Source organism: Cottoperca gobio, chromosome 22, assembly GCF_900634415.1.
Source record: "Cottoperca gobio chromosome 22, fCotGob3.1, whole genome shotgun sequence".
NCBI classification, from domain to species: Eukaryota; Metazoa; Chordata; class Actinopteri; order Perciformes; family Bovichtidae; genus Cottoperca; species Cottoperca gobio.
The window spans coordinates 2414973-2440000 of NC_041376.1; the positions used below are offsets into that span (position 1 = coordinate 2414973).

At 45.9% G+C, this 25028-nt stretch overlaps 2 protein-coding genes across 2 annotated transcripts; one reads left to right on the forward strand and one right to left on the reverse strand.

The window, feature by feature from the left end:
• The first annotated feature begins 1123 nt into the window (after nt 1-1123).
• On the forward strand, nt 1124-4569 carry ttc9 (tetratricopeptide repeat domain 9). The gene is made up of 3 exons (XM_029459957.1): nt 1124-1780; nt 2531-2713; nt 3869-4569. The coding sequence occupies exons 1-3, from the start codon at nt 1321-1323 to the stop codon at nt 3955-3957; spliced, it is 732 nt and encodes a 243-aa protein (XP_029315817.1). The 5' UTR covers nt 1124-1320; the 3' UTR covers nt 3958-4569.
• Nucleotides 4570-7903: 3334 nt separating this feature from the next.
• Nucleotides 7904-22226, reverse strand: map3k9 (mitogen-activated protein kinase kinase kinase 9). Its single transcript, XM_029461274.1, is given in 12 exon segments — nt 7904-9767; nt 9769-9793; nt 10285-11019; nt 11526-11638; nt 11848-11986; nt 12079-12201; nt 14601-14841; nt 14929-15104; nt 16920-17068; nt 18014-18194; nt 20008-20421; nt 21541-22226. Coding segments are annotated over 12 exon segments (3096 nt in total). The 5' UTR covers nt 21932-22226; the 3' UTR covers nt 7904-9358.
• Nucleotides 22227-25028: the final 2802 nt, after the last annotated feature.

A 25028-nucleotide genomic window follows, 5' to 3' on the forward strand; every position in this document is an offset into this window, starting at 1 on the left:
ACGAACCCTCACATTGAATTGTAATACAGAGATGTTTGTGCATGTGCATCTTTCTTAACAAAAACTGTGTATCTAAAGGCGACTGCAAGCATCGGGTTGAGCATTAAGCAGTCCAATGTAACAGCTTTCATGCTTCATGTTCTTTATTTCTGATCAGCAGCATTTGCTTCAGAGAGTTGAAATTCCAGAGACACACCCAGACAGCTGAGAGTTCCCTCCCCTGTGAGTGTGACAGGACATATGGATGTTAGCATGGAAGCTTTTACGCACACTCAATGTTGTTGATTAAAAAATGAGAAGCTGTCTTCGTCAGGGCAAAAGAGACGACCGCATTCAGCTGTCTGCTCCCGTCTTCATAACACTATTACCCGGTTTAAACCCCGGTTTGAATGACATCATACCCTGTCAATAGGGACTGGAGTCTGTCATGTGTCCAAAGTGGCTGCGCAGAACGCGAGCAGTCTGGGGGAGGCAGGCTGCTCGGGCGAGAGACAACAGGCTGGATGATCTTTATCTGATTCATCTGAGTAGAGATGACTGCATTCCTCCAATGTGCGATAATAGCGAGAGACTGAGGGATGTTTAAGTGGAAGGAGGGGGTGGATGTTCACTGTGAGGAGGCTGTTTAAGGAGGCTGACATTGCCTGTTGTAATTTCCGTATGAACCAGAATGGATTCAGAGAAATCTGATAAAAATGAGGCATTATTCATAATTACATTCTCCAACTCAGAAAGGCTTTTATTGAGCTATAATTACCACATAATAAAACAAGTTAATGAAGACAACATATATTAAGGTCTATTAAATCATATTTCACTGAAAATATTTATGATTAATTTTGTTTTTATATAAATCATGTGTGTCAATTCAGAACATAAGGATCGTCAGACACATTGGCAATACATACAAAATAAATGTACAAGTCCCTTTGTGAATCACACCAGTTAAAACAAAGGCACTGTGTTCTGCTTAGAAATGAAACAGTGCGTCCAGTCTGCAAACAAACAGATGATTAAATTATCTCAAAATAAACTGATAATGAAATCAAACCCTCTCCTCTTCCTGCTGGAGGACCCCCGTGGGACAACTGGCCTCGTATTTATTGACCAATCGGCTCGTGGGAGAGGAAGATAGGACAACACGCTACATCGGAGCAGCGCGCATCGCGCAGGGTTGCGCACAGAGAAGACGTAGCTGCGACACTGGCGAGGCGAAGACGCGTCTACAGCCGAGAGGATGCAGTGAATTGGGAGCCTCAAAATCCCAGCTAATTTACAGCCGGGCACCAGATTAGCTATAAAAACAAACATATCGACGAAATGAGCGCGATCAAGGCCGGGCACGACGGCAGCAGAGGTGGCCACACCGACAACGGCGGCGGCTCCCCGAGGCTCCAGCAGTGCGCTCAGCCTCCCAACAGCAGCAGCAGCCGGACCAAAGATGCCAGATACCAGCAGCAGCTCCAGCAGAGGCATCATGGAGGGTCGATGCTGAAACAGCCATCACTCAACGAGCCGGGCGACGTCGTGAGGCGCGCGCTGGACTTCAAGTGCCAAGGCACGCAGTGCTACAAGGATAAGAAGTACCGAGAGGCGATCGGCAAGTATCACCGCGCTCTGCTGGAGATTAAGGGGCTGTGCAGGGTGCTGGGGGATCCGGACACCGGCTCCAAGCCCCCGTCCCCCCTCCTGCCGACCATCAGCAAGTCCAGCACGCTGACAGATGAGCAGAAGGGGGCCATGGAGAACGCAGAGCTGGAGTGTTACAACAGCTTGGCGGGTAAGAGACGCTTCTCTCACACACTCCGCACACACTCCGCACACTATCTGCTGTCTTTGGACAGATCCTGGGAATACTCCTGAGCTCATGAATGATTCAGAAAGAGTATGAGTCATTCTGATTCTCACCACATTATGTTTCTCTCTGGTCTTTATCCACTGATGATGTGTGTTCTCCCCCCGGCTGGTTCACTCAGTGTATTTGTAATATATTAAATCATTGACCATAGAATCCATCGCATCTTTATTTCTGCTGTATAATGAGATTAAACATCGGCTCATGCAGTGTGATCAGTAACTTTCTTAATATGGCTGCATATGAATCTGGGATATGAAACAGGTTCAATACATCGTAAATCTGCAACTAACGATTCTTTTCATTATCGATTCATCTTCATTTCTCCATGAAGTGATTAATCGTTTGTTCTATGAAATGTCAGAAAATAGTGAAACATGCTCATCCCAGTTTCTCCTGATGTCTTTGAATCTGATATAAAACAGAGAAAAGCAGGAAACCTCCATGTTTGAGGCTGAAGCTGCATTTAAAGACATTTGTACATTGATTTCCTGTTGAATCATTAAAGCCCTGATATATCACAATAAATATGCGATACTGTTAGCAAGGCGACGTGCATTCATCACAGTCACTTTGTGTGCATCTGACCCACTGTCTGACAGAACTCATTTAAAATCAACACAAGTGTATTGACATGCACCCTACTTTCCTCCATCTTTCCCTGTTCCCCTGCAGCCTGCCTGCTGCAGATGGAGCTGGTGAACTATGAGCGGGTGAAGGAATACTGTTTGAAGGTGCTTTACAAGGAAGGCAAGAACTTCAAAGCTCTGTACCGATCTGGTGTGGCCTATTACCACCTGGGAGACTTCCAGAAGGCCCTGTACTACCTGAAGGAGTCCCACAAACAGGAGCCATCCGGTGATTACACCTCATGTCATGTGGTTCGCTGTCATTACTGGTCACTTTATATAATAATAACTATGCATTGCTTTAGATTAAACTGCACAACAGCATATAAAGCAGTTAGCATTAGCTCCACCTAGCAACAACATTAACATGCTGCTTACAAATGTATGCATCAGCAATAATAATCCAGATATAATATATCACAATAACACAGAATGCTTAGTAAGCACTTCTCACAGCTGACATTCAGGAGGGAATGCACATGTGTGACTTTAACAACGACTCTTTAGGGACAGAGCAGGTTAATGAACATCAGTATACAAATACAAGATGGTAACATGCTGATTTACATCCGTAAAAACTACAAGAATATACAAACACAAATACACAAAACTCCTGTGACTGGGGAACAGCTGAGCAGGCGGTGTGGACGTCAGGTAATGACATCACCGCAGGACAGGTGAGGAACAGCGAGCTGTACTTACAGGAACAGTGATGGAAGATGTTAAGAGCTGCAGCCATGACAGCGTGACCTGGTGAAGTTGTAAACGAAAGACTAATTAGTCTGTGAAGATAAATAAAGTAATAAGTTCATAATAATAATGCTGATGTCACTCGAGTGTTTGTATTTTATACTTCAGTATTGTACCTTTTACTCCTCTACATTTGTCTGACAGCTTTAGTTAGTTTGCAGATTAAGATGCAACAATACAAAATATAATCAATAACTAAATGATGATGTAGCTTTATGAGGGGGGAGAGTCACCAGCAGGATGTAAAGTAATATATAAAACATATATAAATAAACTGAGATTAGCTCCACATTTACCAGCTGCACCATCAAGGTGATGAACACAATGATGCATTAATTATATAATATATATGGTTCTGCATAATGACGACTTTTACTTGTATTTCTACCTGGTGTTAGTACTTTTAATGAAGTAAAAGATCTCCGTCCACCACTGCTTCAAACCACACAGGATGAATTTAAAAAAGACGTTTGATCTGGAAACAGAAACATGTTTATTTGTAGTTCCTGAAAAAACATTTCCAGCAATGATTTCCTGCAGCCGTTTCACTTTGTGGGAGATTTATGAGCGTATTGATGCACCGTTTCCTGTCCGAGCAGGAAATAAATCAGCCTCTTCCTGTCTTTGTTTCCAGACACCAATGCCATCCGCTACATCCAGCTGACAGAGATGAAGATTCGCAGGAACGCCCAGAGGGAAAAGAAAGAGGCTCTGGATGTCTGATGACTCCGACAGAAACCCGACTGTGTGCCACCCGGACCCCCGGACCTCACGCGAGTCAGAGGTCTCGTGTGGAAACATATTCGTTTGCTTTCGCCTTGCACAGCATCCAGCTGCCAGTTATGTGATTGAATCTCATCGTTGTGTGCTTGAAGCATTTTAATTTCTTTGAGTTTTATGAGTCTCAAAACCTCCAAATTGATCAAGTATGAAGTCTTTTCTAACAAACTGATGCACTGCCAGTCCAAACATGGCACTACAGGCCGACACTTGTGATGGAGACGTGAGAGGGAGTGGAACTGTAAACTAGCACAAGATCAACCACCTGCACCACCACACTTTGATTTTAAAAAAGTACAACAAAAGTAAAAAGTACAAGGACATGAAGAGCACATGGTGCTAACTGCAGAATAAACTTAAGAGACATATCACTAAATGTAAATAAGCTACTTTATATAAATCACGAAAATATAACGGAGACAAGCTACTTGTGTTTATTGATGCCAAAACAAAGCACTTCATCCACAGCATCCACTGTATCAGCACTTACTGTATGTTTACTGTGAAGGTGTGTGTGTGTGTGTGTGTGTGTAATAAACGTGTCTATTGATTGAAGTCATTGGTTGTTGTGATGCAGAAGTGGATTCAAGTTTTCATTTGAATATTTCTCCGATGTTCCTGAAAAGCTCAAATAGATGCTGATGAGAGCACGCGTGTGAATAAATAAATGAACCAAAGCGGATTGAAGAGATTTAACATCGGTCCCCTTGCTGGCTGTGAGGTGCGGCTCAGCTGGTAATAGAGTTGATTTTCTACGAATATTAAATGAGGAAAACAATATTTAACGCAGTTAATTATTAGTTGTAGTGCGGGTTATTTAATAAATTACATTTTTAGTAGAAGAAGATTGCAAGAAGTAGATTTCAACCTCTTAACAAAAGAAACATTAACGTTGAACCGCCCCTCATGAATTAGCATTAGCATTAGCGTTAGCTTCAATCATGTTAGGTCACTTTCCATTTCTCAGAAAGATAACTACACAACAATATAAAAATAAACAAAATATTTAGATGTTCAAGAATCCTCAAAGACTAACTATGTCGATGAAAAAGATATTCCATCCATCCATCCATCGTCTACTGCTTATCCGGGGTCAGGTCGCGGGGACAGCAGCTCCAGTAAGGAACCCAATCTTCTCTTCTCCGAGCCACATCCGCCAGCTCCAACTGGGGGATCCTGAGGCGTTCCCAGGCCAGTGAGGAGATATAATCTCTCCACCGAGTCCTGGGTCTTCCCCGGGGTCTCCTCCCAGCTGGACGTGGCTGGAACACCTCCCTAGGGAGGCGCCCAGGTGGCATCCTTACTAGATGCCGAACCACCTCAACTGGCTCCTTTCAACGTAAAGGAGCAGCGGCTCTACTCCGAGTCTCTCCTGATGGCTGAGCTTCTCACCCTATCTCTAAGGGAGACGCCAGCCACCCGTCTGAGAAAACCCATTTCGGCCGCTTGTACCCGTGATCTCATTCTTTCGGTCATGACCCAGCCTTCATGACCATAGGTGAGGGTAGGAACGAAGATCGCCTGGAAGATTTTCGTCACAACAGTGCGGTAAAGCGAATGTATTACCGCCCCCGCCGATCCGATTCTTCGGCCAATCTCTCGCTCCATCGTGCCCTCACTCGCGAACAAGACCTCGAGGTACTTAAACTCCTTCACTTGGGGTAAAGGCTCATTCCCTACCCGGAGTAGGCAATCCACCGGTTTCCTGCTGAGAGCCATGGCCTCAGATTTAGAGGTGCTGATCCTCATCCCAACCGCTTCACGCTCGGCTGCGAACCGAACCAGTGACTGCTGAAGGTCACAGACCGATGATGCCATCAGGACCACATCATCTGCAAAGAGCAGCGATGAGATCCCCAGGTCACCAAACTGCAACCCCTCTCCTCCACGACTACGTCTCGATATCCTGTCCATGAAAATCACGAACAGGAATGGTGATAAAGCGCAGCCCTGGTGGAGGCCAACATTCACTGGGAACGAGTCCGACTTACTGCCGAGTATCCGGATACAACTCTCGCTTTGGGCGTACAGGGATTGGATGGCCCTCAGAAGTGACCCCCTCACCCCATACTCCCGCAGCACCTCCCATAGTATCACCCGGGGGACCCGGTCATACGCCTTCTCCAGATCCACAAAACACATGTAGACCGGTTGGGCGTACTCCCAGGCCCCCTCCAGGATCCTTGCGAGAGTGAAGAGTTGGTCCGTTGTTCCACGACCAGGACGGAATCCGCATTGTTCCTCTTCAATCAGAGGTTCGATTATCGGCCGAACCCTCCTTTCCAGTACCTTGGAGAATAGACTTTACCGGGGAGGCTGAGAAGTGTGATACCCCTGTAGTTGGCACACACTCTCTGGTCCCCCTTTTTGAATAGGGGAACCACCACCCCGGTCTGCCAACCCCTAGGCACTGTCCCAGACTTCCACGCAATGTTGACGAGGCGTGTCAACTAAGACAGCCCCTCAACACCCAAAGCCTTCAGCATTTCTGGACTTTCTTCCAGCTCTGCCTCTACCATGTTAGTCGGATTCAGGAGTTCCTCAAAGTGCTCCTTCCACCGGCCGATAACCTTCTCAGTCAAAGTCAGCAGGGTCCCACCCTTGCTGTACACAGCTTGGATGGTTTCCCGCTTCCCCCTCCTGAGGTTCCGGACGGTTTTCCAGAAGCACCTTGGTGCCGACCGAAAGTCCTTCTCCATAGCTTCCCCGAACTTCTCCCACACCCGCTGCTTTGCCTGTGCCACGTCAGAGGCTGCCGCCCTTCGAGTCCGTCGGTACCCTGCAACTGTTTCCAGAGTCCTCCCGGATAATATAACCCGGAAGGACTACTTCTTCAGTCGAACGGCTTCCCTGACCACCGGGGTCCACCACGGTGTTCGAGGGTTACCGCCCCTTGAGGCACCTAAGACCTTGAGACCACAGCTTATCACCGCAGCTTCAGCAATAGAGGTTTTGAACATCGCCCACTCAGGTTCAATGCCCCCAACCTCCACAGGGATGTCTGAAAAGCTCCGCCAGAGGTGTGAGTTGAAGAGGACAGGGGCTTCCTCCAGACGTTCCCAGTTCACCCGCACTACCCGTTTGGGCTTACCAGGTCTGTCCAGAGTCTTCCCCCACCCCTTGATCCAACTCACCACCAGATGGTGATCAGTTGACAGCTCCGCCCCTCTCTTCACCAGAGTGTCCAAAACATGTGGCACAAAATCGATCATTGACCTTTGGCCTAGGGTGCTCTGGTACCACATACACTTATGAGCATCCTTATGTTCGAACATGGTGTTTGTTATGAAAAAGATATTCTGTAAAAATATTTTTACCTGCTTCCCAAATTGTGCCGCTGTTTCCTAATCTGAAACATAAAAAGATGGCAGCCGGACGGTGATCTGGCTGGTGAGTGCAAAACATCTTGCAGTGAACTGAGTGTTTTATAATTGTGGACACACAGTCAGAGTTGTTCAAACATTATCAGGTTATATATACACTGTATATATTCCTGAGAAATGAAGAGTTACCGATGCTACTTGAATGTAGCTGACGCTGACAGAGTGAGCGATTAGCTGGAGAACGTCGTGGAACATTTGGAAGTGTTGTGAAAGGAATATTTCACCATCTGTAAATCAGTTACTCCCCAATTTACCTTTTTCTCCTCTCCCTCCACGGTGATCAGAGAAAAGTCTTAATGAAGTGAAGTTTACTAACTCTCACACAACTCGTGCAGAATCTCACACACACACAAACGCACACACACACACACACACACACAAATATAACGCTAACGCTCACGCTCGTTAGCTGCGAACCGCTCCACTTTCTTCACCAGCTAGAAATGAAACACAGATTACAGAAACCACTATAGCCATTACTTCAAGGAGGAAACACAGAAAATAAATTGGATTGTTTACTATGATTTTACTCAAATCAGTGTTCCAGTGCAAATACAAGTCAGTCCATTACATCATCATTCCAGCCTGAACAACGTCCCTCAGCAACACTTCAGCTCATTGGTGGCAACAGACAGACAACGACCTCGTCACACGTCACCAGCAGCAGCCTGAACATTGAGCAGGACTCTGCACAGGCCTCAGAGAACAAGCATTCAGGGTTACATGTAGGTTGGTCACACTCGGGATAAAGACAGTGAACGTCTCACAGAGGTCATTAAAACCAGCTTCTATTTTCAAATTTTCTTCTAATTCATTAGCGTGACTTCCTCCAACTTTGTAAATTTACTCGTCGAACAGGTTGAAAAACAAACATTAAAACATATTTTAAATAAATATTCAACTCCAGTCCGGAAACTAATACATTCATCTCAGTTTAATGACTTCTTCAAACTTTTCATTATGGATTATTCTCTCAATTAAAAAACGCTCTTCACAATTCACTTAAACTCGACTTCCCAGGATACGATCCAAAAATTCAGTTTACTGTCCGATAAGAAAGAAAAGCAGCAATTTGTCCCGACTGAGACGCCGAACGTGGGAATGTTTGGTATCTTCACTCGAGTCGCTTCATCAGCTTTCGTTCTGATTGAAACTATTTGCACCTTTAAAGATGTTAATTAAAAAACTAAAACAACCTGAAGTTGATTTGAAATATGTGAAACAGACAAATAAATGGTACGAAAGCAAAACATTCAGGGACATTAACAAGTGTCAAAAATCAAGGCAAATGAAATGAATTATAAAAATAAATACAATAAATTAAATTAAATATAAATAAATGAACTTCACATGCCACCAGGGCCTGTTCACCTGAGTGCTGCTCTGCACTCCTGCGTACTTCACATCCCTCATTCTCTCTTGATCAACAATTTATGAGGCAAACAATTTACAGAGTTACAAATACAAAGTTCCCTTTTTTAGTACATTACATACATTTGGTTGTGACCCGAGCAGCTCACCGAACCCCCCCAGGTGATGACAGGTGCTCAGTACAAAACAGGAAGCCATCAGCACAGAGTGAGTTATACAGACGATGCGTTCACTGCCACGTTACAAAGAATCATTGGAGGTTTTTTTGACGATGGGAAAAAAAACCTGAAGCTTTACATTCATTGTTCTTTCAAGTGCACTTCATTAAATGCACAATCTTAAACTCAAGCATGAAACTGAATAAAAAGTAAAGCTTTGTGTGACATTCTGCTATAAAGTCATGAACCAGAGGTCTGCAGTGATCCCCCCCCCCCCCCGCGTCACGTGTTAGAGAAGAAATAACAAATGTCAGAAAGGTAAAATATTCACAGTAAAGTAATTTAGTGAGTTTGTTGTTGACTGGCTGTTTAAAGCTAGAGCAGATTCATTATGTCAGTACTAATCGACCCCCCCCTCCCCCCGGTGTTGAGTTAAGACCAGAATCCGGGTCTGTAGCGGTACGGCGAGTCTTTGGAAAGGCTGACCTCCGGTCTGCAGAGAGGGACGGTTCCATCCCGGCACTGTCCCTCATCCAGCCGATCCAGCAGGTTCTCCTTCCTGCGGGGGGAGTAGGGCGTCGGGGCCTCCATGGGGGTGGGCAGCACTGCTGGGTCCTTACCAAACTCTACAGTCGGAGGAGTCTCTGTACTGGAGGTGTGGGCAGGGGACTCGCTGCTCCCCCTGGGCCTCGGGTCCGCCCAGAACACATCGCAGCGAGCCCGTGGGGAAGGACGAGGCCGCGCTACAAAGTCCAGGGTTTTGGGGCGTTCGGGGGCACAGCGGCGCCGGGGAGTTGGGGGGAACACCAGATTGGGGTCGGGGAGCCGGGGGACCTCAGGTGTCTTCTTTCACGCCTCTGAAGGGACCTGCGGTCAGGAGAAGGAGAGAACTCAACAAATACAAACTACTTATTATACATGTTTACTTTATGTTCTTTGTTTATTGGCTGAGACCGTCAGCTGGTTGGTGAGACTCCAAGATCTGTGATTTATTAAATATCAGCTGTCAGCCAATAAAGAAACAGAGATGTGCACTTCCTGTTCCCTCGTCTCTAAAATGATGCCTGTGGAAACACAAACCTTTAAGTCAGACAATACTTCACTGCTCTTAAAAACGTTTTCTAACGAGAAGCTGAAGGAGACTAAACGTCACGTGTAGCTGGTTTATAGTCTAACGTTAGCTTCTTACTTCTGTGATTAGATTTATGCTTCAGAAAATTGGTAATCTGTGAAGATAATCTGACGTAAATATCGTAAACGTTTGTTTGCCGCAGAGTTTAGTTCAACACTTCCTCCTGCAGCTCTCTGCACGACAGAGGCATCAGTACCGACCTCGGTGGTCCCACATCACACGTTACCTGCGTTCTCTAAAGCAGCTTTCTCCATCAGTGGTTCCAGATTATTGGACGGGCAGCTCTTCTTGATGGCGCCGTCTGAAGGTGTGCGCCGCAGGCTCCGTGAGGTGGAACTCGGGACCGACGGGACATGTGTGGGTGTGAGGGACTGCCGCGGGTTCCGCTTGAAGCTCTCAAGGTGCGTGTTGACCAGCGGGTTGATGGGGGTGTGGACGGCCTGCTGCTGTGCAGGCCGTTTGAGGGGGGAGGGGGGGCGGCACACCATCACCTCCTCGCTGTCAGAGCGCAGCAGTGAGCGCGTGGAGTTGCAGTCAGACACCGAGGATAAGGACAGCAGCGTGTAGGAGGGGGGCAGCGAGGGCGCAGAGGGCTTTAGCGGGCTTTCCCGCCGGAACAGTCTGCGAGTCTGGGGGCTGGTGCTCAGCCGCTGGCCCCCACTTCTGTGGAAGAAACCCTCCCAGCGTGATTTGATGCTCTCCTCCGGCTGGGACAAAGTCAGCAGGTTGCAGCCCAGTCCCACGGCGGCCAGCAGAGCTCCACAGCCCAGCAGCACCAGCTCAGACCGCCGCCCCCCCCCGGGGCTCTTCTTGCACGGCGGTGTTCCTGGAACCAGGCCGCTGGGGCAGAACTCTCCCTCACCGTCAGCAGCCGCGTGGCCCTCCTTCTGGAAGGGGATGCAGAGGTAGGACTGCCCGGGAGCTGCTCCTGGATCAGTCGTGAAGCAGCAGTCTTCATTTTCTAAACACAGTTTAAAGCACGTTAATATAAACGTGTAGATAAACTCATCATCCTGGATCTACATCACTGTTATACAGTTTAAATGTTTAATTCCATCCAATTCACTTCCAGTTCCTTACATTTGAACTCCTAATGTATTATTAAATGTCTTATTTGTGTTTCTTAGTGCCTCGGCTTGTTTAGTTTGTTATTGTTTTTACTTATATAAAGGTTGAATATTCACAGACACAACAGTTTGTTGCAAAGTGGACACGTCTTAAATATACAACAAGTCTTAAATATAAACAAGTCTTAAATATAAAACAAGTCTTAAATATAAAACAAGTCTTAACAACAGTTCATCTGAAACACGAAGCGACGTCGTTCGTTAAATTCCATCCATCCACGTCTGTTTTGACGCTTCACACATCCACGTCCTGAGTTTCTCTGAACACTAAGAGGATGTGGAAGCATCTCGTGCATGTGTCTGCAGCTGCACTGTCACGTGTGGCGTTCATGCTGCTTACCCATCTCCACGAGGCTCGGCACGCCGGGCACCGCTGGACTGTGTCTTGGGGACCTGCGGAGGTTTGGGGCGCTGCAGGAGCGCTGCCTGCTGCCTTCATGCGGAGGCTTCACACTGTCGGGGAGAAGAGGACGGAATCTATTAGACGTGTTAAAAATATGTGCTTCATCTCAACACAGAATACCGACAATGCAATGCAATTAACACTTTACCTAAAGAAAACACACACACACACAAGTATTTATATGTGCGTAAACTGACCTCTTGTATTAACATTAACAACTCTATCTGGAGACAGTGCGTCTGACTGTCCCCCCACTCACCTGGCATCAGCGCTGTGCTCCCTGTAGGGGCCACAGCCGCGGGATCGGCCTATTTTCCTGGAGCCCTTCCTCTCAACCTCTTCCTCGTCCTGCTGGAGTCCGGTGCTGCGGTAGGCTGTGTATCCCTCCCGTGGAGCGACTGCAGGGAGTTAAACATAACAAGCATCAACCAGTCTCTGCTCCAAGCTCATACTCATCAGTTACATCAGATCTACGTTATAATGTTCTTACGCTGGATGGCTCTCAGGCGCGGCATCATGAGAGGACTGCTGGGAGGACTGGAGCTGCTGCTGAGCAAACTCTTCCGTCGGTCGTGTGAGGGCGACGCCTGCACCGTGATCTTGTGCTGAAAATCTAAAATAGGATTTAAAACAAACACATTTTATTACACGCGTATTGCCTTCATGGTCGTCTCTTTGCTGTAGAAGTCTCCGCTGTGGGACAACAAAGGATTCCGATTCTGATTTAGAGAAACATTTGACACAAATAAGAAAATCTCACAATAAACACTGGACATTTAAAGCTGCTGTATTTAAAACAACAATAAATAAATTGCATGTATTATACTATATTCTCGATTACTGTAATGCACTCTTTACCGGCCTCCCAAAAAAACAACGGAGAGACTTCAGCTCATCCAAAACGCTGCAGCGAGGCTGCTGACTAGAACCAAGAGGAGAGACCACATCAGTCCAGTGTTAGCTGTTACTTTAGCCTTTTAATGGTGATATTTTATATCTCTTTACTTTAGCCTTTTAATAGTGATATTTTATATCTCTTTACTTTAGCCTTTTAATAGTGATATTTTATATCTCTTTACTTTAGCCTTTTAATGGTGATATTTTATATCTCTTTACTTTAGCCTTTTAATGGTGATATTTTATATCTCTTTACTTTAGCCTTTTAATAGTGATATTTTATATCTCTTTACTTTAGCCTTTTAATGGTGATATTTTATATCTCTTTACTTTAGCCTTTTAATGGTGATATTTTATATCTCTTTACTTTAGCCTTTTAATAGTGATATTTTATATCTCTTTACTTTAGCCTTTTAATGGTGATATTTTATATCTCTTTACTTTAGCCTTTTAATGGTGATATTTTATATCTCTTTACTTTAGCCTTTTAATGGTGATATTTTATATCTCTTTACTTTAGCCTTTTAATGGTGCCACTTTAAACTAATTTAAATGATTTCATTAATTTTTGCTATACCTGGTTTAACATTGAATGTGCAAAGGTAACTGATTTCAGAGTGTGTATTTTTGAAAAGTCTGAGCTCAAATAGACTGTGTTACCACGGGAACAAGAGGAAGTTTCTCTGATAAATGTGTATTGGAGAAAAACTGGCTTTAACCGAAGGGAGTAAACCAGTTGAAAGGCAACAGGGCCCATTGTTGATCTCATGCTTTCAAGAGTTTTTTCTGACAGTTTCTGACAGTTTAAAACATTTACAAGAATGGTGATGAATGCGATTTCCCGGCAGTAGGGTCATTATGTACGGCACAGATAGGGAAACTAGGCATGATCTCCAATTTTATTTTATACTATTTTAATTCTGCTATTTTATCTGCTATTTTAATTCTGCTATTTTATCTGCTATTTTAATTCAGCTATTTTTATACAATGTTATTTTTTTTTGTTATATTTTTGGGCTTTTCATGCCTTTATGATCGTGAAGTGCAGATTGTGAAAGGGGGAGAGAGAGGTAACGACATACAGCAAATGGCCACAGGTCGGACTTGAACTTGCTGTGGCAAGGACTCAGCCTTTATATATGGGACGTCTGCGCTACCGGTTGAGGTACCAGGACGCCCATTTTTATACAATTTTAATTCTGCTATATTATATTATTTTAATTCCGCTATTTTCTAATATTTTAATTTTTATAATGGTACTTCAGACTCATGTACATCAACACTGTGACTATTGTACTGTAAATGCTCTTATTCTGTCCTTGTACTAATTGTTATGTTTTTGCTGTGAAGCACTTTGAGCTGCAATTCTTGTATGAAAGGTGCTATACAAATAAAGATTATTATTATTATTATTATTATTATTATTATTATTATTATTATTATTATTATTATTATTATTATATTGGTTAGAGACCCTGTGTGATGCAGAGAGCAACAATGCAGGGGAGCTAACCAGCTCATTTTAAACAAATGCCCTGCAGACAAACAAATACTGATGATGTAACCATATGTGAGGGATGGAGGCTGATAAGAGTTACATTCAACTAGGGAGTGACTTATGAGCGATACCAGCAACAAATGCAACAATTCTGGAGGAAATCTGCAAAATAAATTGTGTCTGTTTGCATCTTTAGGAGTTAGTTCATCCAGATAAACAGAAAGTGGCTCCAAGTCCACAGTAGTTTAAAGAGCGACGGAAACACGTAGTGGATGGATGGACTGGATGGAAATCAGACTTGTGTAGGAACGTGAGGACGGTTACATGAGATCTTTAGTGTTTTTACTGGCTTTGAAGTCACAAAGCTTCATATAAGTCATTTAAAATCACAAAATCTGTTCACAATTTGTCGCATTTTGCTTTTATCTTTACACCAACTTTTCCCCCTCAGCTCAAGTTTCAGTGTTATTTTTAATGCACAAATTGAAACATCTAAAGAGGAGGATGGAGAAGCATCAGTACTGTGAAGATGATCCCGAATATGCAGCATTAAGTGACATTATGTGCCGACCTGTCCCCCACTTTACATCAGTGTGCGTGTCGGCAGGCTGCAGTACCTGACGGTAGGCTGATCCTGTTCCCATCCTTCAGTTTAAGGCGGTTGCGGCGGAACTTGCCCTGCCTGCTCTCCACGTGAGGCTTCTCCTGGTAGAGCTGGTGGATAATAATGTTCAGCTCTCGCTCCAGGATGTGGATCTCCCGCTCGGCCAGTTCCTGTTCGCGCCTCCTCAGCGCCTCCTCCTGGCATTTCTGCTGCAGCGCGGCTTGTGTCAGCTCCTCCTCCCACGACCGCAGCTCCTGAGGGAGCAAAGACAAGAAGATGAAACTGCTGCAGATACAGTCCGACGCGTCGTTAAAGTCGACCCGCAGCCCGCTCGGCGCTACCTTCTCCTTGGTCCTCAGTTGGTCAAACATTTCCTGGATCTCCAGCTTCCAGTCGTCCTGCAGGGAGTGGAAGGACTCTGCCGGCATCTCGAAGAAGCCCGACTCCTCGATGGCCGTCAGTTGGTCCAGAATAATTGTGAACTGCGGTCGGGAGTGAGGGTCCGGGCTCCAGCACTCTGTGGCACAAGAGGGGAACTTTGTCTTTGAGCACACGGCAAATGTTTAAAAGACATGTTTGTAATAAATGTTGACTTTCAGACTTTAACGCTCTGAAGTTCTTGGAAATGTTTGTCACACGAGGCTGAAACAATCCTACGCAGCAGCACTGAGTCCAACTAATAATATAAAATTAATAATATTAGTGCAGACACACACAAGAAACACACACCACACACACACTACACATACCACACATACACACCAGAAACCCCACACACCACACCAGAAACACCAGACACCAGAAACACACACACACCACACCAGAAACACACACACACCAGAAACACCAAACACCAGAAACACAAACACACACACCACACCAGAAACACCAGAAACACAAACACACACACCACACCAGAAACACCAGAAACACACACACCACACCAGAAACACCAGACACCAGAAACACACACACACACCACACCAGAAACACCAAACACCAGAAACACACACACACCACACCAGAAACACCAGAAACACACACACACCACACCAGAAACACCAAACATCAGAAACACACACACACCACACCAGAAACACCAGAAACACACACACACACACCACACCAGAAACACCAGAAACACACACACCACACCAGAAACACCAGAAACACCACACACCAGAAACACACACACACACACACACACCACACCAGAAAAACCACACACCAGAAACACACACACCATACCAAGAAACACCAGAAACACCACACACCAGAAACACCACACACCAGAAACACCAGAAACACTACACACACACCAGAAACACCACACACCACACACCAGAAACACCACACACACTACACACCAGAAACACCACACACACACACACACACACACACACCAGAAACACCACACACCAGAAACACCAGAAACACCACACACCAGAAACACCACACACCAGAAACACCACACAACAGAAACACCACACCAGAAACACACACACAGAAACACCACACACCAGAACACTACACACACACCAGAAACACCACACACCACACACCAGAAAACCCACACACACTACACACCAGAAACACCACACACACACACACACACACACACCAGAAACACCACACACCAGAAACACCAGAAACACCACACACCAGAAACACCACACACCAGAAACACCACACAACAGAAACCCACACAACAGAAACACCACACCAGAAACCACACACCAGAAACACACACACCAGAAACACCAGAAACACCACCAAACCACAACACCACACACCAGACCAGAAACACCACACACCAGAAACACCACACACCAGAAACATCACACACCAGAAACATCATCACACCAGAAACATCCACACACCAGAAACATCACACACCAGAAACATCACACACCAGAAACACCACACACACCACACACCAGAAACATCCACACCAGACACCAGAAACCACACACCAGAAACACCACACACACCAGAAACACCAGAACACACACACCAGAAACACCAGAAACACCACACACCAGAACACCAGAAACACCACACACCAGAAACACCAGAAACACCAGAAACACCAGAAACACCACACACCAGAAACACCACACACCAGAAACACCACACACCAGAAACACCACACACCAGAAACATCACATACCAGAAACACCAGAAAACACCACACACCAGAAACACCAGACACCAGAAACACCAGAAACACCACACACCAGAAACACCAGAAACACCACACACCAGAAACACCAGACACCAGAAACACCAGAAACACCACACACCAGAAACACCACACACACACACACCTTACCTTCCATAAGACGTGCGAAGGGCTCGGGGCAGGTCATGGGAACAGGCAGAGCCAGCTTGTTCATTGCGACCCCGTACGCCACGGCGAGACCGTCGATCCCCCGGAAGGGAACTTCTCCGGTCAGCAGCTCCCACAGCAGCACGCCATAACTGCAGTGTGTGAAGAAAACATAGAAAGAGGAGCAACACAGCATAAATAAAGTTTGAATAAACACCCTCACGTCTCATACTATAACATCCACATTCCATAAGAGGCTCGCTGGAACATGAAGATCTCCAGCTGAGACAGACGTGCATCATCTCACACTGCATGCATCGTAAACATCCAGGAGACACACGCGAGTAACACCAGCAGCGCAGCAAGAAGTGTCTCAATATTACAGAAGTGGATTCTTTATAGATCATAGTTGATGGCAGAAGTCATTGTTTTGTACGTCTCAAGTCCTAAACTGAAGGAGTCACAATGTGCTCCACCTGCACCACCTTCTGCGTCCTGTGGACCAGCGTGTGCTCTCTGCACCTCAGCAGCGTGACGTCGCTGCTTCCTGCTTCTCTCCTCCACTTCCATCAACTAAGTGTCCACTCGCTCGAGTTAATGCTTCACGTTAGTGGATTCAGGAACTTGATTAGTGGAACACTTTTTAAATAACAAACTTATTAATCTTGAGGTTTAAAGTAGAAGTAAAGTGAAGTCATTGGTGTCGAGTCTACAGTCAGCCACAGCTCTGGTTTCTGCTTCTGTAGAAATCCATCAACCAGATTCATGCAAATGTAAGAAACTTGACGTCCGACAGGAATAAAACCTGGAAACATCGCAACGAGCGTGAAACAGAAGATTACAGTTTCTCTTATTTACATTTCAAAACAATAAGTTCCCAAAAGATTTGAATTTCTCGTTCATTTCTTTGCACAAATGTGCCAAAATATTAGCTTGAATGAAGTAGAATTGTGTATAAACTGCAGAATGACTTCCTGACCAGCTACTCGACGGGTCCATACATATCTAAGACTGTAATGTGCGGAGCGTGTTTACTGAACACTTCTCTCTCTGCTCTTCTGTTTGTCAGACCGGTGTCGAGCACCTCCTCTGCCCACCTCCACACGTCGCTACCCTTGGAGAACGTCGAGGAGCGGATGACCTCGGGGGCCATCCAGGCGTAGGTGCCGGCGGCGCTCATCTTGGTGGTGCGGTGCCACTCGCGAGCCAGCCCAAAGTCTGTGATCTTCAGAGTCTTGTTGCTCAGGTCTTCCATCTCCACCCTCTCAAGGATCAGGACTGGAGGGCGGGGAAGGTGGAGGTGATGGGTGGGGGTTTCAGTTGGAGGATGGGAGAGGAGGGAGGGTTGGAGGATGTGCGGGGGGGAGGGGGGGGGGGGACGTGCAGATTGGCAGTAAAGTAAAACAAGGTTTTAAGGATCGTTATGTTGCAGCAGGAGAAGGATCAGACCCACGGAAATAAAACGATGCACGACGCAAAACATGGAGGATGAAGAGAACAGGGGGGGCGGGGAGGGAGCGGGGGGGGGGGGGGGATGAAAGGATTGAGAGGATAAAAGCAGAGAAGAGGAACAAAAGAGCAGAAACAGTGAGCCGCGACAACAGAGCGAAGCAGAGATGAGACACAGACGTGATCGATGATCTCATCTTCTCACAGCATCTCAAACCACAGAAACATTTGCTCTGAACAACAAGACGTGCACAGAGTCGTGCTCCCGCTGACCACAGCGTCTCCCTCGCTCCACCACGCCAGCGGAGAGGCTGCACATCAGGCGAACTCAAAGTGCTCCTGTGAAACATGAAACTCACAGGTGACCCGGAGCCTCTACGTGCACTCACTGTAATGCACGCAGAGCTTCCACTGGAGCGCCAGCGAAGGTCCACGTTTGCTCTTAGTTTAGCAGTTACTGAGTTACGACCTTTATCACTTATCGTCTTTCACGAGAATCACATCGAGATGAAATCGAGACACATAATTACGTCTAAATTGATAACGAGCACAAACCAACTGAAATCTTTTGAGGGAATATCATTTGAACATAGTTTGTTTTTACGTCACACTTTACATTAACAAACGGTTTATATATGGAAATATTTATTCATCATTTCACTTCAAATTAATTTTGCACTTAAGTGTTAAATAAAATTAATGATTTGTTAAGTATTTAATTCACACTGGAGTATAAAAAATAGACTTTATCGTTATTTCTTATTAACTACATATTGAATTATCAGTAAACATGTTATATCCCGATCATGTGTATGTATATATATATATATATATATATATATATATATATATATATATATATATATATATATATCTGTTTATATTAAAGTATATTTTTCTACATACGTGTAAACAAAAAGACTAAAATAAGAAACGGGGTCATGGGAGATTGGTTTAAACACACATTTACTTCTATATAAAAGCACAAAGAACTCTCACTTATTAATATACTGAATTATATTTTAGTCTTTTTAATGACATAAAAACCTGAGAGGCTGTTTGATCTGAAGAAAGGGAAGAGGAACTCTGGATCAGACACTTGGCCTGACACGCTGCACCGTGAGCGGGTTCCCCCCCCCCGACAGCTCTCGATGGCAACTAGTTAGACTGACTTAACACTTTAAAAGCAGCCTATCAGAAGTGAAGCGCCTGAGCTGATCACCGAGGAAATGGACCAATGGCAGGCCAGCAGCTGGGTGTGTGGGCCGTCGCAGCGTCCAATAGGGAGCCGGCCGGGGCAGAGCGCTGGGCAAATCCTCAGTAATAGGCTTGGGATTTAGGGGATCCAGTTGGGTAAAATGCAAGATTACAACTGCCGCACAAACATGCACGTAAACTGCTTTTGCTTTTCTGAATAGTGATTTTCATCTTTGCAAATCACAGCGTGTTACAGAAAGCGTGCACTAAACAGGCTGTGGATTAATAATAAGTCCCACAGACAACATCATATTAATCTGTGGGGGTTGGACTGATCAACACCAGAGAAAGTCTTTACTTTCACAGACCCCCGCTTTGAAAAATGTGGTTTCTGGCCTTAGTTTACCAAATAATGTTACACGTGACGACAGCGAGGGGTTCTTACTGTTGCTGGACTTGAGGTCCCGGTGAATGATGGGGACGATGGCCTGGCTGTGCAGGTAGAGAATGCCCCGGGCGATCTGCACGGCCCAGTCCACCAGCGTGCACGGGGGAATGCGTTTCCCTGCCAGGGCCCGGTTGAGGGGGCCGCCTCGGGCGTACTCCATCACCAGACACAGGTTGGGCTCCTGCAGACACACGCCCAACAGCCCCATGATGTTGGGGTGGTTGAGCATGGCGAAGAGTTTGGCTTCCTGGCGCACGCTCTCCAGAGTCTGCTCCGCGTCCTCGTCGGGGTCCCGCCGTGCTGCCTTCACTGCCACCTCTGAGCCCCGCCACACTGCACGGTACACTTTTCCAAACCCGCCCACCCCGATGATTTCCTCCAGGGTCAGCTCGGAGAAGTCAATCTCCAGCACTGAGGAGAGATACAGGAGCAGAGGGCAAGGATGAGATTAAAACACTTACAATCTCCCGACGCAATATTGATTCAGATACATTTTGCATGCACCCGTCCAAGGACGTTAAAGGTCAAAGTCAGCCTGTCTGGAGCCGCTAAGGATTCACTGATTTGCTCTTGAGGAAGGCAAATGTTTGCTAACAAGGACCTGAAAACCAGGTCATTGAGGGGAAGGATGCGTCCACTAAGCTGCCCCGAATACAGGAAGTGGTGGAACTACCCCGTCTGCTGTTACACAAGCATCTGTCCTCAAAGCTGGGCGGGACATCAGGAGAAGGAAAGATAAGGAAGAAAAGAAGATGAGCCTTTCCTCTTAGAGTTGAAATGAGCAGGAGCCTTTGTGGCTGTAAACATGCTGTGGATTCCTAACAGCTTGATGAATATTTCAGGTGGGACGGTGTGTGAAAGTAGGCCAACTGCTGCTGAAGAGATGAAAGCCAACAAAGACATCTGAGGCGGTGTGGTCCACCCAAACAAACAGCTGATGTGAGTCGCACGGCCTTAAAATACACCTTTTATTCTCCGGTTTATTTAATACAGATATTACATCTGGGGTTATTGTGGCTGCAGAGCATCATGTTGCACTCAAGTGTTTTCACTCTGAGGGGCTTTCTGCTCACTGTATCTGTGTGAGGCCTTGGCTGCACATTCAGCTGCAGAAGCACAGTTTTACATGCATTTCTCTCTTGCTGTAAACACTACCAGGCACCGTGCAAGTTAATGCATATCAAGTTAATGCACTTCCAACGAAGCTTTACAGAATAACTCATGCTAACATGGCACGTAAAGGACCTGCGTGTTCTGTATTCTTTCTGCTGAGGATGCAGCACACCGTGCAGTGTAATTTGAGGCGGGGTGTCTCTCTGTTTGTGTGACAGGCTGTGTGATGAATAATGGTGCTGAAGCTGAGAGGATGCCAGCCCGTTTCTAGGCCAACGGGAGTGCACTGCGCTACCGTGACACAGCACTCTCAGCGTGGGTTTCTCTGGCCTTGTGACACAACACACAGCAGCCTCTGCTCGGTGATGTGGTGTTATAGCACTGATGCATTAGCATGAAGCACAATGGGGTACTTACGGTGCAGAGGAGGCACGGAGTACTGCTGCTCTGATGTGTCCCGGATTTCCTCCGGAATGACATTCCCGTTGCTCACATAGTTAGATGGGAAAATGCCGACCCGGTCTGCGATCATGCCGGTCCACCAGCCCTCATCTCCCGACACCAGGGAGTCCTTGGACAGGACCTCCACCAGGTCGCCCCTCCGCAGGCTGAGCTCGTCGTCCGCGGTCGCTTCATAGTCGAACACGGCCGTCCAGAAGCTCGGAGCGGCAGGTGCCGCATCCGGCGCGGCGCTGCTGCCATTCTCCGGTCTGGGCCAGCGAAAAACATCTGCCTCCGCTTCTTCCGACGAGGACACGCGCGCCTTGGGACTCAAACTGTTGTCCAAAGCGGGTTTGAAGACATCCATGGACGCGATCCATAGGGGCGACCTGGATCACTGCAGGCGCATCCACCTGACGCGGCTGGCTGGCTGGCGGCTCGCGCCCTGCGTCTACACACACACACACACACACACTCACCCACACACACACACACACACACACACACACACACACACAAAGCTAAATAGCCGCTAATCCTGCACACAAACACTGCAGGAGACTCGCAGCGCCATTCTGCAGCATCGTCTGTGTTCCAGTGGCCGCTGGCTGCTCTCAGACTCCGTCAGCTCCAGCTCGATGCTTCTCAATGCACAATCCTTCACCCAATCACCGCTGCAGCGCGTCGGACGCACTCGTCTTTATTTTAAGCCAATTGTGCCACCGTGCGAATCCTCCCCGGCTTCCTATTGGTGCACAGACACGTCAGCTGCGGCTTCTCTCCCGCCCCCCTCTCAGCCAGTTAAACACACACAGGAAACGTTTTATTTTCTTCAAACACTCTCCTTTATTTAGTTATTGACCTGCTCACAAATCTAAAATAATAAAACATAACAAAATACTCAACTAATGTTAAGTTCATGCACCATTCCCTGAAACTAAAACAATCCAGCGAGGAGTAAAGAACAGTCAACATAACAGTCAAAGGAACAACCCCAACTGTGTGTGTGTGTGTGTGTGTGTGTGTGTGTGTGTGTGTGTGTGTGTGTGTGTGTGTGTACACTCATACTTTCAGAGATTCTTAATTGAATTGTTACTTTAATTCCAACCAGATAATGAAAAACACATAATAAACCCTACATGCTGTGTTCTGCAGACCTACTGCACAAACAGGGGAACAGAGTTTCACATGTTTAGTCTGAGCCGAAAAGCACCAGTGATAACCCTGATCCCTCTGATTCTGTGCAGTTTGTGTTTAGATTTAATGCTGACAGACACGATGTGTGTGTGTGTGTGTGTGTGTGTGTGTGTGTGTGTGTGTGGAACCTTTCAGACAGGAAAATAAACACAGAGATGAAACAGTAAATCAGAATTATGAGATAAGTCAAAATGATGAAATAGTTGCACAAGAAGAAAGAATTTGACTTAAATTAAATTAAATTAAAGTCAAAGTACAATAAAAAGTCAAAATGTCAGTGTACTACGTCAGAATGTAGTAAGATAAATAGTTATGTTATGTAATAGTAAGTCATAGGTTTGAGATAAAACATTTATTTATTTAGATAAATCTAAATGATAAGATAGTAATTCAGAGCTGAGGGATATAAAGTCAAACATTTAGTTTAATAAGTGAAAATTATGAGAAAATAAGTCAAAGTTTTGAGTTTTCATCTCATAATTTAGATTTTCTATCTGAGTTTTTTATGACTTTTCATTTTTATATTTTCTTTTCTGTCAGAAATGTTCTTCCACAGTTTGTTTTGCTTTTGATTTGTACTTCACATCAGGCAGCATGGAGATCATTTTTAATTAAAAGGCTTATTAATATTCACCAGGCACTGAATAAAGACTTGTGAGTGTGTGTGTGTGTGTGTGTGTGTGTGTGTGTGTGTGTGTGTGTGTGTGTGTGTGTGTGTTAAAGTGACAGACACCCTTTGATCATCAATTAATCTTCCATGTACCTGAAAGCCTGAATAAATACCAGATATGAACAAAAACACTTTTTCTGCTGCTTTCAGGATCATCGTCAAACATGTTAAATATAAATTTGGAATATTTTGCGGTTTGTAAACAGTCAGAGAAACGTCCCAGAAACAGTCACAGTCCCAGAAAGCAGAGAGGACGTTGTTTCAGAATCCCTCACTTGTGCAGCACACGGAGGAGGCAGCATGTGCTGATGCAACGTTTACTTTAAGTCCTGTGTTACGATGATTTTTGGATGTTTGCAGGAAACCTTTTGGAAGCTATAACCTCAGAAGCAGCAGCTGCTCCGTCTCCGTGCAGAAACGTGTGTGATGTTTAAATCAGAGCAACACGAGTTCAGAAACCAGAAGCTGCTTTTTATTCCACACAAAAAGAACAAAACGGTTTGATCTCAAAACACCGGCAGCTTTTGGAAATTTGCTTTTTTTTTATTTTGACATCTCATTGCAGTATGTGCCCCCCCCCCCCACACCTTTCTATTACACAAATAAAAGTGAAAAGAACATTTGAATCAATGAAACTTTCCTCAGCGTTACAACTTCATCGAGTCATATTTCCCTTCTCTCCCAGAAACATCTTCGAGAGGACGACAAATATGTTTCATCTTTTACACAAGTAACACGTTTATTTATCTGAGGACACAATGACAATTTAGAGTGTGAAGAACGACCCGCCTGTGCACACGGGTCTGGCAACATGCACACACACACACACAGGCACACGCACACGCACACACACACACACACGCACACACACATGCACACACACACACACACACAGGCACACGCACACGCACACACACACACGCACTCACGCACTCACGCGCACGCGCGCACACACACACGCACACACACGCACATGCACACACACACGCACACACATACACACACATACACACACGCACACACACACACGCACACACACACGCACACACACACACACGCACACACGCACGCACGCACGCACACACACACACACACACACGCACGCACGCACACACACACACGCACGCACGCACGCACACACACACACACACACACACACACACACACACACACACACACACTTCCCGGCAGATTGTGCCGCTAAGGGTCAAGATAAAAACTAAACTCCTCGACATCTTGGAAACTGCTGAACTGAAAATATTTCTGCAGGATTTGGACAAAGTGACAAAGTGAGCCCCTCCCCCAGAAATAAAACAACTTCACACTGGCTCAGATGACCTGTAGATGAGATGTGTGTTGTCATGCCCCCCCCCCCCCCCAGGACACCTATACTGTGTCTATGTAAACATACACTGAAGATTATGTACATAACGTGGGTTGTGTGTTGCCTCTGAGCGGGACCGTCCTCCCTGTGGTGCAGCAGTGGACCCAGCGCTCCACCCTGAATGTGTGTGTTTATATGAGAGAGAGACAGAGGGGTGAGCAGGTGAACAGGTGAACAGGTGAACAGGTGAACAGATGAGCAGGTGAACAGGTG

Coding starts and splice junctions, on each gene's coding strand:
- ttc9 (XM_029459957.1), top strand. CDS start 1,321: ATGAGCGCGATCAAGGCCGGGCACGACGGCAGCAGAGGTGGCCACACC. Junction 1,781..2,530: donor GTGTTACAACAGCTTGGCGG/GTAAGAGACGCT, acceptor GTTCCCCTGCAG/CCTGCCTGCTGCAGATGGAG. Junction 2,714..3,868: donor CCACAAACAGGAGCCATCCG/GTGATTACACCT, acceptor CTTTGTTTCCAG/ACACCAATGCCATCCGCTAC.